This window comes from Pithys albifrons, chromosome 4, assembly GCF_047495875.1.
Source record: "Pithys albifrons albifrons isolate INPA30051 chromosome 4, PitAlb_v1, whole genome shotgun sequence".
Taxonomy (NCBI): domain Eukaryota; kingdom Metazoa; phylum Chordata; class Aves; order Passeriformes; family Thamnophilidae; genus Pithys; species Pithys albifrons.
The window spans coordinates 31,009,598-31,029,845 of NC_092461.1; the positions used below are offsets into that span (position 1 = coordinate 31,009,598).

The window sequence follows — 20,248 nt, forward strand, 5'->3', positions numbered from 1 at the left end:
AAGTCATTTAGTCACAGTTTTCAGAGAATTCAGTTGCAGTTGCAGAGTGAGAGCATGACCTCTGTCAAGATGATAATGTGATATCATTTAAGCAGCATTTGCAGACATACCTTCTGGAAGAGAAGTTGTGGTACATCTTTTATTCTTCCTGAGTAATGCTGCATTTTCCCTTGAAACATTAAATTTCTTATGCTGGGTTTTTTTCTGCAGAGTCTCTGCAGCAGAAGGCCTGGATAAGATGACTTCCCTCATTATTATTTGGATGAATGATTCAAGCAAAACCAGAATCTCATTCTTTATAATGCGTAATTTTCTTTCAGCCATATGTTTCTGACAACGTGAGCTGCAGTGCCATTTCATTCTGCACTGTGTATTGGCATTGTTATTATCAAACTGCAGTACATTGTCCAAAGAAAGGAGGGGAGGCAGAGCAATCTGCAGTGGAGGAGTCATTTTCTGTCAAAGACATTACAGATTTCCTTTCCAGTGCCCAAATGACTTTTCAAAGCTTTGTTTTAATATTTAAGGAAACTCAAGTGCCACCTTCCAGTAGATCCTTAACTGCCTTATACTGGGAATATAGTTTATAATAACTCTGCATTGGTATTGGCTACTCTGTGCTAAATCCAGTTGTTTTAGCACAGGCAGGTTAAAATTAATGCTTCCCAAACAATATTGATCCAATCAGTGTTTGGCTTGGCCAGGTTATTTGGGCTGTAAACATGTGCTGTACTGAAGGGCAGAGTCAGTGAAAGTCCAGGAGTGCTTCCCTCTGGAACAGCAGCAGCAGATGCTCTTCAAGAGGACCCTGAAAGCAGTGCACGAAATTACAATTTTTTTTGTTCAGCCATCTCTTTTCATGTAGAAAAACCTCCTGAATTTAACCTAGAGTTAGTTTTGTTCGTGGGGAGCGATATTCTTTCCTCATCCAGCCTTAAGGGAAGGAAGTCGTGCCCATCAATACTCATGTAAACTTCACAGTTTGAGATATGCCCCGTTCAGATTTGTTATTTTTGGTCCTAATTTCTTTCTGGTTTTTTATCCCCTCCTTGGTGCAAAAAGCTGAGATCATTTTTGCAAGTAAGAAAGTACAGCTTGGACTTGGCCTCCCTGATCCTCTACGCTTACCAGCTCAGCACAGCACTTGCCTACCTGGAGAGCAAAAGATTTGTACATAGGTAAGATTTCGTACGTAAATATGTGTGTCCTGTCTGCTTTTATGTGCAACGCTCCGGATTTTAGGGAATGTGGGTTTTGCAGAGGCTTCCACCAGATCGACACCCTTTTCAAGGGTGACACCTGCTGGCCCTCTCCTGGTCTGACTCGGAGCTGGACTCATTTGGGGTTGTTGCTTTGTGGTTACAGTAGTTTTGAAGCTGTGAGTCAACTGTAATCTTTCAAATTCAGAAAAGCAAAACAAGGGCAGATGGCTTCTTAAGTAAAGAAGAGGGAAAAGAAAATATTTATAAAATATAAGTACTTGCTTAACCAGAAAATTAACCTAAATTTCCCTTGGGGGGGTATGTTCTGGATTTTATTCCCTTGAATTTGAACATGAACTTTTTAAGGAGAAGGGACTGGCTTCAGCCTTTTACTGTATGCAATTAAGAGTTCACAGCACTGCAGTTATTAAGTACCATTAATTTTGAACTTCAGCTACTTATTTGTGTTTAAATACTCCCAATCAAATTCTGTCTGTGTAATGTGACAATGTGTGTGCCACCACTTACATATCAAGTACGAACTATGTAGATATACAGTGATTTTATATTAAAAATGTGGTAAACAACAGGCCCTTCGGATTGTTGTGGATATTTGGATTTTGACTGGCCAGAGGAACTCTGTGCTGGGTTAGGAAGTGGCTGCATGGCCTGGACAAGAGAACTCTGTGCTGGGTTGGGAACTGGCTGCATGGCCTGGCCAGAGGAACTCTGTGCTGGGTTAGGAAGTGGCTGCATGGCCTGGCCAGAGGGTGGTGGGGAGGGAATAGTGTCACACCCAGCAGGGTCTGGTTACCAGTGGGTTCCCCAGGGCTTGGGTTGGGGCCAGTCCTGCTAATGCCTTCACTGATGACCTGGATGAGGGGATTGAGGGCACCCTCAGTCAGACAGTGCTCACCTGGGTGGAAGTGTTGAGCTGCTGTGGGGCAGGAAGGCTCTGCAGAGGGACCTGGACAGGCTGATCGATGGGCCACAGCCTGAGGTTCATCAACACCAAGTGCCAGGTCCTGCCCTTGGGTCATAACAACCCAACCACAACAGGACCAGGGGGTGCTGGTTACAGCAGCCGAACATGAGCCAGGTGTGCCCAGATGGGCAAGGAGTGCAATGGCACCTGGGCTATGCCAGTGATGGTGTGGCCAGCAGGGCCAGGGCAGTGACCGACCCTCTGTGCTCTTACTGGGGAGGACACACCTCAAATCCTGGGGTCAGTTTTGTGCCTTTTGTGACCAGAAGGACATTGAGGGGCCAGAGCTTGTCCAGGGAAGGCCAACAGAGCTGGGGAAGGGTCAGGAGCACATGTGTGATGAGGAGCAGCTGAGGGAGCTGGGTGGGACTCAGCCTGGAGAAAAGGGGCTCCGGGGGGTCATTATTGATCTCTACAAGTCCCTGAAAGGAGGGTGTAACCAGGTGGGGGGCGGTCTCTTCTCCCAGGTAACAAATGACAGGACAAGAGGGATGGCCTCAAGCTGCACCAGGAAATGTGTAGATTGGATATTAGGAAACATTTCTACATTGAAAGAGCTGCCAAGCCCTGGAGAGGCTGCCCAGGGCAGGGGTTGATTGCCCATCCCTGGCGGTATTTAAAAATGTGTAAAGTGGCACTTGGGGACATGGTTAGTGATGGACTTGTCAGAGCTGGTTTAATGGTTGAACTCAATGATCTTAAAGATCTTCCCTGACCAAAGTGACAATGTGATTTCAGCCAAGCAGTTGTTTATTTGAACTGCAGCAATAACTTGCAGCCCTCAGCTCCCACCACCCTGCGGGGGGGGGGGGGGGGGGGGGGGGGGGGGGAAGAGCATGCTCAGTGTGGGCATCACTGCTCAGACCTGCCAGCTCTTACTCACACTGCTGAAACCCAGGAGGTGTCTCACTGGGAAACTGCAAGAGAGAAATGCCAAAGTCCTTCCATAATCCCTTGGGGTATCACTAAAATCTGAGCTCCTTATTAGGAAACCTCACACAGGACTGAGATCTTCAACACTTTTCTTACCTTTGCTGGGCAGGAGGCAAATTTTCTTCTGGTAATACTTCACCACTTTGCTTTTAAATTGCTAGAAATACTGTTTGCTCTCTTTGGCAGGGATATTGCTGCTAGAAATGTGCTGGTGTCTACCACTGACTGTGTGAAATTGGGTGACTTTGGTTTGTCCCGATACATGGAAGACAGTACTTACTACAAAGGTGAGTTGGTGCTCTGGGTCCTTCCTGCAGGACAGTTGCTTCTCACAATACTGAGGAATTACCCAGATTTTCTTGGTCTGGCTGCTGTATTTATATAAAAAGGCAAATTAATCAACAGTTTAATGATGGCAGTAGATTCCTACAGCTGTGCTGACGAAGGAGTATTGCAAAGTCTGATTTAAGTTGGAAGAACTGGCACGTTCACATGTAGGTGCAGATAAGGTGGAGTTTGTGCTGTCACTGCCGTGTGCTGCATCCTCAGCTGAGATTGAGCACTAAACTGTCCTGGAATCCTGCTTTGCTCCCCATTGTGGATGGAATGCTGAGCCTCAGTGCTTGCAGCATCTGAGAGATGTCCTGCAGTGCCTGATAGATGGGCAGTGCAGCAGGAGAACAGGGATTGCTTGTTGGGTACCAAACAGCATCTCAGAGCTGGTGTATTTTATTAAACCATGTATCCATAAATCTCATCTTCAATATATTTCTGGTTTCAGTCATGTATTTTAAAATGTCATTTATCTGTCCCCTTACACCTTGTTATATTTCCTCTTTTCATTCATCTTGTTTAATTGAGCTGCATTTTATCTTTTTAATTGCTGATAGGGGAAGTAATTTTGACATGATCGTGTCTTGGTGTGCTTTTGGGGTTTGATATTGAGGTCTTGGGAGACGTGGGGGATTATTATTTTGGGTTTTGCTGGTTCTTTTCTCTGTTTGAGGTGATCCAAACAACCTTCCACATGGGTAGTTGAAGGGCTTCACTGGAGATGGGTTTAACTTGTGAATTGTTTCACTGAAAACAAATCCTGTGTTTGAGCTCAGAGCAGGGCTAACAGCCTCCATTGTCTTTCCTTCCCTGCCTTGCCTTTCCCTCCCTGCAGCTTCCAAAGGGAAATTACCTATCAAGTGGATGGCTCCAGAGTCCATCAACTTCCGCCGCTTTACCTCAGCTAGTGATGTGTGGATGTTTGGTGAGTGAACTCCAAGTGGTGAGGATTCTTTAAAGTCCTGTTGGAAAAGTTCAGTCTTCCCTTTTAACTGCTATAAATAATTTCCAGGTATTTTGGCACAATTTTCAGTGTACTTTCTGAAAGTCCAGTTTCTTTTCCTTTTTCTGCTCAATAAGACTGAAGTTCCATGTGCCTTTCTACCTCCAATAAGAAGCTGACAGAAATCAAATTACAAGGAAATTATCTCATAGTTATAATGGAGATTGTTTTTTACTCTTGGTTGGGTTTTAGATTTTTCATTGTGGGTTTGTACTTTTTTGTTCTCTTTTGGTTTTTTGGGGGTTTTTTTTGTTTGTTTTGGAGTTGGGTTTTTGATAGACCTTGCTTAGAGCATAACTCCTCCTACATAGCACCCTGTTTCCAGATCTTTAATGCTGGATTCCCACTTAATTTGTCTTTCATAGCTCCTGTCAGTTTACAAAGTACGAGCAGAAGCTGAATAAAAATGAGGCTAAATGGGCATATCGTGAAGCTTTGATCTTTTTTCCTAAATATGCAAGTTTTTTTGTGCATCTGATCACCTTGTGCTCAAACTGGTCCAGACAGCTGGTCTGGGCAGACACAACTCAGGCTGTGTTGGTGAACAAAGGTGATGAGACTTGGAATAAGAGCAAGGAAAGTCAAGTAAGAGTTCACCCTTTAACAGTGTGAAGAAAACTCTACTACAGTCAGAGGTAGAAAAATGAATCCTATGGAAAAATTTGGCAAATCCTAAATGGACAGACCACATATCCCTTTGTGTTTTTCATAGTGTTTCAGTAGGAAACTGGTTTGTTACTCAGTTCCAAGCCCCAAACCTCTGCCTCCAGCAGGCATTGGAGCATCCTCCCAGTGACAAACTGGTTTATTACTTGGTTCCAAGCCCCAGCCCTCCGGCTCCAGCCAGCCTTGGAGCAGCCTCCAGGTGACAATGCACCCAACCTGTTGAAACAAGGCGCTGGGGTCGAGTCAGAGGGAAAAGCAAACATGGCTCCTTCTGCCTCCTGCGGAAGGAGATTTGAATATGAGCAATGCTGTGAGCGGGGCAGGTAAAAGGCAGTGCAGGGCAGCCCAGGTGTGCTGGCCCAGGTGAGGTGCTGCTGTCTCAGTCCTGCTGCACGTCCCTCTCTGCTGCCGCCGGCAAGTCCAACCCAGTCCCTGGCAGGAGGAACTGCACTGTTAGGGCAGAGCTGGGGGTGTTTCTTCTTTTCAGCAGGTCTTGTGGTTTGCTGTCAGTGGGAGAACGTTGCTCTGTGTGTGTTCTCAGGGGTGTGCATGTGGGAGATCCTCATGCACGGGGTGAAGCCCTTCCAGGGGGTGAAGAACAACGACGTGATCGGGCGCATCGAGAATGGCGAGCGGCTCCCGATGCCCCCCAACTGCCCTCCCACCCTCTACAGCCTTATGACCAAGTGCTGGGCCTACGACCCCAGCAGGAGACCCAGGTTTACTGAACTTAAAGCACAACTCAGGTAGGCTTTGACCTCGGAAAGGTTATTTCCTTGTGCAGAAATACTAATTTTTGCTTTATCTACTGGTATTTTGCTTCTGTGGGTAACACAAGACATGGTGTATTATCTTCAGAAAGCCAGGTTGTTGTCAGTCTGTTGGAAAACTGGGCCTTATCTGTTAGAGAAAATTAGATTAGGCAATAAATTCAAGTAACTGGGAATATGAATCACCTTCTTTTTCTCCCGTAAAGAACTTCACAGTTTACTAGAAATTTGTTTACAATTTCAGCTACAATCCTTGGGGAGGGAGGGAGGAAGAATTTGGAGTGGTTATCAGACAAACATGCTGGGGACTTTTTGGGGTAGCAGTGTATCTTTTCTTTAATAGATGAAGCAGCAGGTGAGGCTGTTGGAAGCTGTTTGACAACACGTAGCACAGTGGTTGCACAGACACAGCTGTCACAGGGCAGGTACAGAACCTGCAATAAATGCAGCATCATTGCCTGGAAATCCTTTGGGCCTTTGTAAACCAGGATACAGACTATGTTATGTTTGTTTTGGAATGACTGAGAGTGAGCACACACCTTGGGAACACTCCAAATTCACACCTTAGTTTGTTCTGCAGTAATATATTCCAGTGTCCATATCTCCATTTCACCAGCCCCAAAGTGGGAGTGATGTTTAAACTGAGATAATGGTAGAGATGCTTTTGGTATTTGTGACCAAACTGGGTCACAAATGTTGTGACTTTTGGATTTTGTGAGCGCTCAGTGTGTGTTTTGCATTAGTCAGTACAAGCTTTGAGCAATAATAGGTATGTACATTGACAATCCACTCGTGTTTGTTGTAATTCATTGCCAAATTCTTCACTTCTATTTTATGTCTTGTTTCAAAGTTGGGCTTTGTTTCATATTTTATTTTCATAATATCATTCTCTGCTGTCACTAAGTGTTTATGGTTCAAGATAATTCACTGGTGGTTAAAATAAGAGACAATATGAATATAATTATTGTGCTGTTTCAGAGTAGCTGTATGAATAATTTAAACTCTTAAAGTTTTTTTCCTATTTCTGAAAAACTCAGTCTCACCATCTGTTATTCTGGGAGCTCCTGTGTAGACTAATAAACTACAGGGTTAGAGGAAGACTCAGCCCTTATCACAGATAACTTCCCATCCTCTTGACTGTGTGGAGTGAACCACGAAGGAAGGAATGGCAGGGCTGGGAGGGATTGCAAGAAAAAGGTGTGACAGTTTTGTGACCTGGGGAGTGGGTAGACTTTGGCAATTCACTTGGTTTTCTCTTCTTTTGGCACTGGAAGGATTCTTGTTACTTTGCAGTCAGGTTTAGAGATAACAAGAGCTGGTTGGGACAGGTGAGGAGGAAACCCTGAAAGGTGTGACTGGGAGGGTGGTGTGGTGTGCCAAGCCAGGCAGGGAGAGGATCTCACCAGGAGGGAAGGAGGAGGAAATCCAGGGTGTGTTCAAGGGCTCTGCTCAGAACGAGCACTCAGGTCTCTTTGCTTACACATCAAAATGTGTCCCAGTGTGCCCTGGGGAGCTTGGGAACAGCTCATGCACAGAGACTCTGGAATTTCCATGCTGGCAGACCCTCAGACTTGGCCTGCAGAAAGCTCTGAGTTGCTGGCTCTGCTGTGCTTGGAGCTCCACCAGGAGATTGGGCTCAAGACCTCCAGGAGCCCCTTCCAACTTCAACCTTTCTCTCACTGCGATGGAAAACGCACCGAGTGTGAGGGGTTTTGCTGCTGGAGCCATCCTGGGAGATCTGAAGGCTACAGATCTCAAATAATCTTAAATTTCTGCAGAGGACAGCCCCTCTCCTGGGGCCACTGCAGCCCTGCAATCCATTTTTCACTCTTCCCACCAAAGCAGAGCTTTCTGCCACTGCAGACTGGTGGCCTTGATGTCCCAGAGCTGGGCAGCACAGCTGTCACAGGGGCAGCCTCTCACTGAAAGGGTTCCCAATTCCCTGGTGATGAGGCAATCTCAGGCAGCCAGGCAGGATTGGGTTTCAAAACCCACATTCCCATGAACTTGCAAAAACAAGCCATTTCCCTGGTGGCCTTTCCCTGTGGTGTTGCTGCTGCTCATTCTGGATCCCGTCCAGGGCAGTCTCCTCAGAGCAGGCTGGATGTTTGTTGGAGCCAGAGCTCCAGCACTGCAGCATTCCTCTCTGCTTTAATGAGGAAAACTCCATGGCTTTGGGGAAAGGCTGCTGCATCTGGAATAGCACTGATGGCAGCACGAGCATTTCATGTGGTCTCTGTTATTTGGTGCTTTTCCTGCTCCGTGGTAACAGCTCTTTGCACAAACTGGATTTGCAGCTGGCGGTGCAATGCAAAGGTGCTGATTCTGTACAACTCACATGCTGCTATTCATTGGTGCTTATGAGTTTATGTAGTGGTGTCAGGGTAGTAATTTTTATGGCATTTGATCTGTCTGACGCGGATGGGGTTGAGTCAGTCTTCCCAACAAACACAGAAACAAACGTGGATTCTGGATATTTCCAAATTTAATTCCTGCTCACATTCCAAGTCCCTTCTTCAAGTGGTGGGGAGGGGTTAAAAGTCAGGTTAGGTCAGGACAGTGAGGTGCATCCCTTGCTCTCCTGGGATTCTCTCACTGGCTTGGTCAGAGTTAGAATGTGGGACATTTTTAATCAGGAAATTGTTGCCTTGCTGGTTTTGTATAGAAGAGATTCTTTGTCTTGTGGTACGTGGTAAATGATATAAAATATTTTTAATTCTGAGCTTTCAAATTAATGTAATTTTATGACATTTTGACTGAATCACGGAATGAATTTTGATGAAAGTACCTCTCACTAATCCCTTCTGCTACAAACAGCAAAATAAACAGCAGTTGTGTCATTGCTGAGGTTGTTGGTCACAGGTTTTAACTCCACTGGCATCCTTGGGCTGCAGTTCCCATGGAATACAGTTGGGAAAAGGGACTGAGTCTCTGCTCCTGAAGTCTGGTTTTGTGACAGTGGTGGGATAATTGACTGATGAGAACTGGACTGAGCCTTTCTGTCACTGCATTTGATGGAGATCCTGAAATGTTGCTTATAGAGAAGAGAAAGAAAACTGCTAAGAGGGAGGGCAGTTTGACAAAAAAATACTGTGGCACCTGCTTGAAACACATGAGGGATGTTGCAAAGTGCTTCATTATTGCTTGGGAATAACGTGTAATCCACAGGAAAATGCTTTCATATTAGAACAGTGTGTGAAAATACACTCATCTGCATCCAGCTTGGCATTTCTGGTGGCTGGAGAGCACAGAGGAAAAGAAAGAAGCTGCTTTTTTGGGGTCAGCACTGACCTGTGCAGCAGCCACTGGTGCTGCTGTGCCTGTTGGAATGTGAGGACACAGTTCAGTATTTCAAATATTCCCACACTGAGACTCCCAGTAAGTGTTTCCTCATCACAGTCACAGGGCAATTTCAATAAAAAGTTCTTTGTAAATTAAATAACTTTATCAATTACGCAGACTTGTAGTAGGTGAGGTTTTTCATCAGCCTCAGAGCAGCTGAGCTGAGTTTGTTCTGCTCAAGGTTTGCTGGGGAAACCAGAGATGGAACTCTCTGCTTCCTCATTGCTGCTAAAAATACGTGCAGTTTGGGAAAATATGCCTAGATCTGACTCTTCCTGACCTTCTGCATGTTCCAATAAACTGTTCAGAGAACTTGAGCAGCTGCACTGAGGAAACATCAGAAATATCTCTTGGCCCACTCCTGCTCCATGCATGGATTGGTCCTCCCTTGGTGGAAACAAAGACCTTTCTGTGAGTCATTTATATTCTGTGTGGTTTTTTGTAGTAATGCTTCTCTGAGGCATTTCTATTTTATATTCTTGTCAGCACAACCAAGGGCATCCCTCTCTGAGCCTCTGGGCTGTGGGCAGGGGCTCCTGATGGCAGAGGCGAAGGCAGAGCAGGGTGGGATGAGCTGGAGTTGCAGGGCAAAAAGCTGAGCCCCTGTTAAACAAAACAAGTCATTTCAATAGAAGTTTGTCATTTCCAATGATAAGGGTTTAAGTTGGTGGTATTGAATGCTGTGGCATCACAGATAAAATGGCTTTTGTAGGAAGGCAGAGGGAGATTTGGGTTTTCATTCCTTTTTATGGAAAACCAGGACTATGCTGTGACAAATTCCACCCGTGGCCCCACACTGTCAACAAACCATCTCTAAATTTAGGGAGTTGCTGGTAGCCAGCTCTGTCCTGTCCTTCTGCTCAGATCAGAGCAACTGCTGTTATCAGCAGCTTGGTTAAAAATCCATATTCATATTTTACTCATTAGTCTGGGCAGATTTTTTTGTGTTGTTTTGTTCTGGGATTTTTTAATCTTGTATTTCTTGCATGATGGTGATGGTGGTACCTGGCCGTGGGTGTGTGTTGGTGGTTTCTCATGCCCCATAAAGGCTTGTGTGGGGTGTCAGAGGTGGGACCTGGCTTTAAAGCAGTGGGTTTTTTGCAAGTTCTTCATGGGTCCAAGCACAAAATCTTGCATTTGCTTTCTGAAGGAAGAGGTGAAACAGAAAGTTTCTCTTTTTATTCCCCCCGTTGGGCTGTAGTTGTGTTTCTGTGGTATTTCCAGCAGGATGACTTTTGCAAATAACTTGTCTGATTTTGTTTTTGTTCCACATTCTTGTGTTGCTTCAGCAGTGATGGATTGAAATTGCAGCAACACTTACAAACTTGATTTAGCTGCAGTGAGACAGGACGACTTCTCTGCTTTTTAGAAGTGGCATAGTTTGGTTGGTTTTTTTTGGCTCAGTAAGGAAAAGCAAAGTTCTTGTCTCCAGCAGGAATTTATTCTTGAAATAAGCAGCGAAGTTCCACGATGAGAATAGATGGCTGGAGCTGATCTCATCCCCTGCATGAGTAATTCTGGGTAGTTGTTTAGCAGACTGAGCAGGAGATTATAAACTCAGCCCCTCTCTTTGTTTCTGGAAGCTCTGGGGTGATAAAGGAGCTGGGAATAGCTCCTCACAGGATTATCTTTGCACTGGGGATGGTGATATGGAAATAATCTGCCCTGCTCCCATCCCAGAGCAGCCCTAGGCGTGCAGCTCCGAGGAATTGGCAGCTCCCTCTTCAGAGCTTCATTCTGAGTAGTTTTCAAATGGCAAATATCCAACATTAATAAGCCACATAGCAGAGCTGGGAGGAGGCTGGATGTGGGGGCAGCAGGAGCACGTTCAGCTTCAAACAGGCTTTTTAACAGGCAGAACAGTGGTAAGTAGCAAACTGGTTTTACTACTGTCTTGTACTTGGTGAAAATGCAGCCTTTTGACCTGAATGCTTAGAAGCTGAGTGCACACTGTCAGATCTTTCTGTTTTGCTAAATTGCTTTGCTGAATGTGTTCCTGGCTGGGCTGGAGCAGAAGAGCAGGACTATTGAAATGGTTTTTGAGTGCTTTGTTCAAAAAGAAAAAAAAATCCCAGTGATCTGAAGCTCTTGAGTTTCAGTGAAGAACATACTCGGTTTGTTTTGAACCTTTGCAGCAGTTCAGTAGAATATTTTCTTGTGAAGAATTAAAGCTTTCATGCAAGTAAGTGCTTGCTTGATTGTCTTTGAGGATTTATCTGTCTAATTGCACATAAAAAGAACTGTTCTGCAAAACCAATTTTGTGCAAGATCAACCACAGCTTTCTGAAAATTTGTTGCTGCTTCTGTTTTTAAAAGCACACTGGTAATCCTACAGAAATATTTCTTCCTGATAACTGCTTTTCAGAAACTCAACCAAAGAAGTTTGTTTTTCAGTGCTCAGCCACTTTGTGTTTATTAGTCTGGAAAATGGAAGAGCTCTGGGGAGAGGTTTGTTGTCCCTGAGCTGCAGTTTCATTTAATTGCAATCTGCTTTCCTTAGTACAATCCTGGAGGAAGAAAAGCTGCAGCAAGAGGAGCGAATGAGAATGGAATCCAGGCGACAAGTCACGGTGTCCTGGGATTCAGGAGGATCAGATGAAGCTCCTCCCAAGGTAGCTGAGACTGCAAATTACACAAAACAAACAAACCCCCTCTTTTTAGTCCGTTTATTTCTTCAAAGCCTCCTCTGATGGCTTTTCAAACCACAGCATTGTGGCCAGACTTGTCATCATCTGTGAGTCCCGAGCTGCCCCAGCTCTGGCTCGGCTGTGATTAGAGCTGACCCATGTCATGATACTGCACCAAGGGTTTTTGTTTAACTTGTAAAAGGCAACCATAGTTGCCACAAAATTATTTTCCTGCCTTTTCCTTTTCCTTCTCTCTTGTCCCCCTGCTATGAGTCGTTGGCCAGTGAGTTCTCAGGCCAGTGTGAAGTTTATTTGTAACACACTGGTGAGATGATAGAAATCACCTAAGTGTATTTTCCTTCTTCTGGACAGAAAATGAGGGGTTTGCTGCCAAGGAACTTATGTGGTTTGGTTTCCACTTCATTTTGCTTTGCTGTTTGGTGCCACTGATGAGTTCTGCAGCTGGGGGAGTCCAACCTCCCTCCCCAGTTCCTGAGCAGCCTCCCCTCCCAGGGACTGACTTGGCTGCTCTTGCTCAGTTACCTTTGCATATTATCTCATAGAATTTAATTTTGTGCACTCACCACTGTCATGTGGAATGTTGTCTGTGTCCTGATCAGCCTGTGGTGAATTCCTGGAGCTTTAAACACACACTCTGGAGCTGAGAGTGATTCCACCTTCTGCTGCACACACTCCCCAGCACTCACAGGAAGGCAACTGACCTTTATTTTTTTCTGTTTCCCCTTCTCCAGGTTGTTGCCTGATAGATTTTGGAGCATTTTGGTAGCTTTGTGGCATCCAAGGAATAAGGGCAGTGGAATTGTTGCTTCCATTTCAGACCTGTTAGACATGTGAGATGAATTAGCAGGATTTGGTGTTTATCTAAACAGACAGTGTTACAAGTTACAGAAGCAGATAAACTCCATAAATTGGAACAATCTGCTGCTTGATTATTACAGCCTTGTCTGAAGAATTTGTTTAGTCTTGAAGAATAAGTGCCTTTCACCAGTGTAATATGTGAGCTGCACTGCATTTGGAATTATAATCATTAGAGCTTGAAATTATAATAATGTGAAATTACAATAATTAGTGTGATGTGTGAACCAAAACAGTTGCCCAGAGGTGTGTTAGGACTGCAGCTCGTTGTGGCACTGCCTCTCTGTGTGGAGGGGTCAGGGTGTCCTCACTGGGTGTGTGGTGCAGTTGTTAGTCAGGCTTTTTATTTTTATTTTTGTGTGAAATGTGGATGTGCATAATAATGGCATTTGAACAAGGTGAATTTTGCAGCGTTTAAGTGTCTCTTAAATTATTATCCTCTGATGTTGACAATTATTTTTTTATTCTTTCCACAATTGATTATAAATTTTTGTGTCATTATAGGGCTTAAACTCCACTTTATTAACAGCTTTATACACATTCTCAAATAATTCCCAGCTGTCAGTGCATACTGTGAAATTACTTGTATCTCACAGTGATACTTCCATTAGAAACCTGAGATAGAAACCAACCTGGACTAGAACGAAAATGACTTTTTTCATAAAGTAATGATAAATTCTGCACCCTCAATGTGGTCTGAAGAGCCTTTTGCAGAATTATGAGGTTTGGGGGGAGTTATTTCCCCTCTTTGGTTGATGCTCCTGCTCCTGAAACACCCAGCAGCTGTTCCTTATCATGAAAACCCCAAAACCTCAAATACACCTTTGGAGGTTCAGAATATGATCAAAACCCACACTGAGGCAATTAGTTACAGAGAAGTAACTGCCAGAACTAACCTCATGCTCAGAATACCACATGGAAATAGTCATGCTGAACAAACCAGAGTGGTTTGTGTTCCTGTGACTGAAGCAAAAGGATTTATCTTTGGGAACAGTCACAAAAGCAACAAATTAACAGCAAAATTTGGGAACAATGCTGTGTTTGCACCTGGAAACTTGTTTTAAGAATTGTGTTCTTAGCTGATGTGCTGTCCAGAGTTAAAACAGCACAGAGCAGGTCGTTAGAACCAGCAATTAAATAAACAAAGCATTCACAGAGCAAACATTACTGACCCACACACTGAGCAAACAATTCAGCTGCATCCATTTCCAAGCAAAAATGGAGGGAAACTTAATTTTAGTTGGTTAAAAGAAGTGTTAGTAATTGTAGAAAATCCAGTTTGGGGGCACAGGAGGTTTGAGTTTGCTTTTGGGCTCACCACCTGTAAATTTTTGTCTCGCTGAAAAGTCATTTTGTACTTTTAGTTTTCTTTTTCTAAAGCCTCTGAACATTCCTTTATTTCCAGCCCAGCAGACCTGGCTACCCCAGTCCCAGATCCAGTGAGGGGTTTTATCCAAGCCCACAGCACATGGTACAGCCAAATCATTACCAGGTATTACATTTAATACTGTGCACATGTTCTTTTTTCACATAGGGGGTTTCCTGTCTCAGCTGCAGCTGGTGGGATTGATTCACTTCTCAACCTGCTTTATTTTAATTCTGTGCAGTGAGTTTTGTTTTACAGCAGGAAAAACCCCAAACTGAGCCCTGGTAGGTTTGCTCCACATGGCAGGTCCTTCCCTATCTCATATGTGTTCAGATTCCTAAAACTGCAGCAAAACACACCAACCATTTCCATATTTATTGGGGGAATGTGGTGTTCATTTTCCCATCCATGCTGAGCTATGAAATTACTGGCCTTGTAGAATGGGGAACTCCCTTGGAATTGTGGATATTTTATTTTCTGATGGCTGCTGCCTTTAGCTCTCCCTTTTGAATACTTTCTCCCTGACACTGCTGAAGAAATTTAAAACAAAAGTGTGTCACTGAAGGACTTGGAGCAGTTTTAGGTTTGTTCAGCCCTTTACAGCCAGCTCAGTGCAGGGGGTTTTCCATGGAGAGGAGGAGATTTTCCCTGGGTTAGTGAGCACTTCAGGCTCAATAAAACAACTTGGATTTTCCTGTGGGGAAGTTCCCAGGGCAGGCAGTAAAGCACAGAGCAGAATGAGCTGTGACTGCAGCAGGGGGGCTCTGGGGGTGATGTTTGCAGCTCCATTAGCTGGAGACTGAGCTCTTCCATCTGGATCTGTAGGTTTAGTTTGATCCTCAGAGGACTTTGATCTTGACTGCAGAGGTCAGAACACTCCCTAATGCTGCTGGTTTGATGGGCACCCTCAGATAATTATATTTATCTTATTTATATATATAGTTATTCTAAAATAATTATGATAGGCATCCTCAAAGACTTAAAAAAAGGGTTTGTGTCCTGTTTTGTCTCAGCTTCCTTCTTGTGATGCTGCTTCCCCTCCTCCCCTCAGTGACTGCTTGAATTGAGTCATTCCTGTGCTTTCATTATTACTGTCCTGGGGAGGAGATGCAGCTCCTACTTTGGGGGAAGCACAGGTCGTATTCATATCTCTGTTTTTTCCCTTTGTTTTTGTTTGTGTGGGGTGTCGTTGCCCCCCAAGGTGTCTGGCTACCCTGGCTCCCATGGGATCCCAGCCATGGCAGGCAGCATTTACCCCGGGCAGGCTTCTCTCCTGGACCAGGCGGATTCCTGGAACCACAGGCCTCAGGACATCTCTGTGTGGCAGCCAAACATGGAGGTACCGTCAACTGACAGTGTTCTGGACAGCTACACAGTGTGCTGGATCATTGTCAGTTATATTACTCTATTATTTAGGTAGATCTGTTGTAGGAAACCTGAGTGTGTCTCTGCAGCAGGTTGGGAGTCAGGGCTGATTTTTGGTTTGTTTTTTTTAAATAAATCCTTCTGTGAGGCTGGTCATAAAATGTCACTGCGCACAAATTCCTGATTGTTGCTTGTTGTTACTACTTATTAACTGACTGATAGCAAATACTTGGTGTTTGTTAAAAGAGCAATTGGAACTCAGTGCTGTTGACAGAGATGAGAACATTTCATGTAAAAGTCGTTACTGTGGAAAATTACCCAGCACAGGTGAGGGATCTGAGGCTTCATGGGATGGTCTTCAGAGCTCCTCCTGAGTTTTACTGGTGCTCTTCAGCCTGTTGTGAGGGCACAGAGCTGCTGAAAGAACATCGGTTGGTTCCCTTTTTAACCTTCTGTCAATTCTTTTCTTTTCTCCAGCGTTTTATGTACTTTCATTCCATTTTTTCCTTTCCGAAAGATTCACTTTGTGCAGCTTCTTTCTTAAATAATTTCTTCTCTAACCAGCTCTATTCCCTGTTCTGTTAAACATTTAAGTGATAGCTGAGACTTACTGTTAAATACAGGCAAGTTTATTACCAAATGCCCCTTGGCTTTTTTAAAAATACTGATTTATACACTATTTGCTCATGGTTTCCAGGCAGCATTGGGATATGGTATGTGGAGTATTTGTAAGCTTAAGACGGGCATAAATATTTGTTCAAAAATTCATTAAAAATGTTTTTGTGACATGCTTTGCAAGTGTTGGCTAACACTGAACATCATATTTGTTTTGAGTGAAAAATGTATCTTGCAGCCTTTAACAACTGGATGGTTACATTATTGCTCAAGAGCAAGAAAACAAAATTGATAGATCTGGTTTTGTTGTCCAGCTTAAATGAAGTGCAACATAAGAAGTGACAACACTGCTGAAAGCCAGAACGGAATCTTTCAAGTCTGTTTGGTTGCAGTGGCTTAGGAGCAAGGCGGATCAAATGTTTGGAGCTGGAAAGAGTTTGGGAGGAGTTGAAGGAGCTCTGTTTGGCTGCTCTTGCACATTTAGGCTTCTAAAAATCTGTTCTTTTATAATCTATAAGCTCTTGCAGCTGTTGGGGCAAATTTCAAGTTGTGAGAGTGAATAAACTCTGTGGATTGCAGGATTCAGGCACGATGGACATCAGAGGGCTGAGCCAGGTCCTCCCCACACACCTCATGGAGGAGAGGTTGATACGACAGCAGCAGGAGATGGAAGAGGATCAGCGCTGGCTGGAAAAGGAGGAAAGATTCCTGGTAAGCCTTTGTTTCGTAATTCTTGTTAATTCCTTTCAATTCTTCTTTTTTATTGCGGTCTGTTAAATGTGGTCACTTCTGTGAAGTGAGAAAACTTCTGAACACGGGAGTCACTGCTGAATGTAGGTTTGGAAACTGGTTTTAAATTAGGTGTTTAGTGGTGAGTCCTTGTGCTGCAGATACCTTGAACATCCATGAGTGACCTTTGGTGGATCTCATTTCATCCAACTGGAGTGTTTACATATGGGAAGTTGTGGATCTGAGTCTGTGCCAGTCTGGAGTTTGCCTGTTTGTTATAAAGGAGATGGTTCTCTGTGTGCCCTACCTCTAAAACAGAGATAGTCACCACCCAAGGGCCCTGACTGTGCTAAGGGTTGTAAGCAGCCCTTGCAGGATTAATGGCACATGTTAGTGGGAAGAAATAATACCGGGAGGTGGGGAAGACCTCTGAGCATCACCAGGAAGAGGAGGAAGAAATCATTGCTAATGGGATCTCCCAGTACTGTTTCTCTGCAATATTTCCTTGTTGTCAGTGCCACTGGTGTGGGTTTTGGTTCACCTCTGGCTTCCCAGCTGTCAGAGTTCAAGCTCTGTGTTAAAACCCTCCTGCTTGAGGCTGGTGGCTCCAGGTGCAGCAGAAGGTGGTGGTGCGAGGTGAGGGTGGCAGGTTCCTCTGGGCAGGCTCTGGAAAGCTGTGGGTGCCTGAACCTCGTGGGGCAGGGGGATGATTCTCAGTGCTGGGGTGTGGGTTGTGACAGATCTCAAGCTTTTTTCAAGGAATGTTGCAGTTTGGGAGTGTAGGTGCCATAGGTGGGTTCTGAAAGGTGAATGTGAATAAATAAGCTCTCCATTGAAAGCAGATGGTGACAACAGTCTGTGATCTCTGGAAGAGTTCTCTGCATGTCTAGAGCTGGTCTCTGGGAAATTCTTAGTTGTACAATGAATTCATTTCATTTTGGACACCAAAATCTCTGGTTATGTTTGTCTCACAGAACATGAAATGGTCTTTTGGGGATCTTTAAGCCAAGACAGTGAGTTCCTTGCAAACCAGAGTTGCTGCTTTCTCCTCTGGGAAGGCAGAGATCAGGAAGGGAGAGCAGGTCTTGTACGTGGGCGATGGTACCAAGACATTCCTTTCCAGCTGACTTGTGTGAGTCTCTCAGGAGCTCAGTTATGTTTGGTATTCCCAACTGTTCCAACCGACAATGGCTGTGAAAACCAAGGCAGGATAAAGAGAGCTATGACAGATGCCCCCATGTCCAGGACACACGAGATCCATGTGGCAGAGTTGAGAAGTTACTTCTGATTCAAGGATGTTGAAGCTGGTTTCGTTCTAAATCCACTGGGGAATTTGCAGCTTGCCACTGATGACAGTAAAGAAACCACTGTAGCCAAGTTGCTTTGGGAGAGAGGGAGGGGAAAGGAAAACTTCTTCCCTAATTTAGGCATTAGCTCTTCCAGTCTTGCTTGTGACTTAGCCCTGGAGGTCAAATTCATCCCACTGGCCATTAGAGCTCTGGAGATGGTCAAGAACTTTTTGAGGCATTAATTGATGTGCTTACGGAATGAGGCACTGACATTTCAGGTGGCAGGAGGTTGTGTGGGAACTTTCTGCAGGAAACTTTCTGAGTTTTTCTGCACAGTAAATGATAATTATTTATAGTGTTTGTTCTGTTTTGATTCAGTCTGTGGAGCATGAGGATGTTTATTGTACCCCAGCCTGATGCTGAGGAGGATCTTGCTGATTTTTCTTTTATCTCTGGTTCAATCTTGGCAGAGTGTCTTCATTAAGTGTTAGTTTTATTCTGAGGAGACACATCTCTGTTGCAGCAACTCTGTTGAGGAACTGGAATCCCTAAGAGACCTCAGCTCTTTTTTCCACATTAGCATTTTGACTGTGGAGATTTTGGGGTTCATACTTGAATGGCATTTACAGATTTATGCCCCATGTCAGAAGCTGCACAAGCTGCTGACAGGCACAGGGTGTCTTTGAGCTCATGGCAGGATGTGTGTCAGGGGAATCTTCAGTTTATAGATGGGTGTTTCTTGGGAAAGGAATGTTGGTTTCTGGAGTTAAGCCCTGGAGGAATCACAGTGGTGAAAGAGTCATTGTGGGGAGTCACTCCTGGAAGCCTTGCAGGTCTCCTGAGGGATATCCACAGTTCAGGCATGAGAGTCCCAACCCGTGAAAATAAGCCATTTTTAAGGCATTAAGGTCCCTATAACAATAATACAAATCAGCCACAAATTACACCCCCCCTTTCCCTGGCCCATGTCCTCTAGTGAGTGACTGCTGACATTTCTGCTTCTGGGAGAAGGGCCCTCCCCATTTTCAGTCCAGGATGATTTAAGAAGTCTCAGACCTCCCTTGCCTGCTTTAGGAAGGTTTCAGAAGAATATTTGTCCTTTTTATCACAGAGAAGAACAAAAAGAGGAGAGCCAGATTTTAATATTTAACTTGTATGGCTACAATATTTAATATTTAACTTTTGTAACCATGTGTGATGTTCTTAGTGTGAACTGCCTGCTTCCAAAAGCAGCTCTGTTTACCCAGTGTTCAGGCTCTGCAGTCCCTCCCACATCCTCACAGGGAACTGGGACTCACAGGGGAGCAACTGCCAATGGGAAACACTCAACAAGACCAAAAATCCTCCATGGGGTTCCTCGTAGAACAGTTGGTGCTTCCCCAGAGCAACAGCAACTTGCTCAAGACTTGAAATTTATTGCTGCTTGTACAGCGAGAGACCCCAACTCCCAGCACGTTGGAACATGGATAAGCAGTGCTGGGAGGGACCCCCAGATGGGGAACTGGGTTGCAGTGGATTGAAATGGAAATGTGCCCATCCTTGGGGAGGTTGTTACGGGGTGAGCAGCTTGCCTGAAACTGCTCCTTGGAGAACATGGGACTCACAGTGCTTGAGAGGAGATAGGGATGGTGTTTGCAAGCTGCAGATTCTGCTGTAAAAAGAGAAAACAAACAGGTTTCTGCTTATGGGAAGCTCCTGAATGAAAACAAATCCATTGTGTAAAATCCTGAAGAGTAAAGAAATGTTTAATTTTAAATTGTACCAAATGTGTTCATTGGGAAGTGAGAATTGGTGAATGGGTGGATTTTGAGGGATCCCTCCCACCCCCTGGCAGGGAGGGGGTGCAGCCCAATAGTCTGGCAGCTTTAATGGGCGCTGATTAAACTTGGGGGCTTTCATGCTCTCCTGACCAAAGTGCTCTGGAGATGAACATCTCCAGGAAGGACAGAAACACCCAAATTATTTTTGAGAAAGCTGAAGGCAAAGCATTGCTGCACCTGGAGCTTGGAACAGGTCCCTGCAGGAGACCATCCCTGGGCAGGGCATGTGCAGGACGGTGAGAAAGCTGCACCACAAACACCTTTCTCTGAACGTCTCACACAACACTTGTCTTTTGGGCCTGTTTAATTCCCTCATTTATTTGAGGT

At 44.6% G+C, this 20,248-nt stretch overlaps 1 protein-coding gene across 13 annotated transcripts in view; it reads left to right on the top strand.

Annotated features, from left to right (window-relative positions):
- The window catches only part of PTK2 (protein tyrosine kinase 2), a 186,268-nt gene that overhangs the window by 155,204 nt on the left and 10,816 nt on the right, over positions 1-20,248 (top strand). For 12 of the 13 annotated variants that reach the window (XM_071553777.1, XM_071553772.1, XM_071553775.1 and 9 more), the window contains 8 exons: positions 1,063-1,178; positions 3,307-3,407; positions 4,289-4,378; positions 5,664-5,868; positions 11,735-11,846; positions 14,143-14,229; positions 15,305-15,442; positions 16,663-16,794. In XM_071553777.1, the coding sequence (XP_071409878.1) occupies positions 1,063-1,178; positions 3,307-3,407; positions 4,289-4,378; positions 5,664-5,868; positions 11,735-11,846; positions 14,143-14,229; positions 15,305-15,442; positions 16,663-16,794 (981 nt within the window). Of the gene's footprint in view, positions 1-1,062; positions 1,179-3,306; positions 3,408-4,288; positions 4,379-5,663; positions 5,869-10,828; positions 11,100-11,734; positions 11,847-14,142; positions 14,230-15,304; positions 15,443-16,662; positions 16,795-20,248 lie in introns of those variants that run through there. The other variant, XM_071553778.1, reaches the window with a different exon arrangement.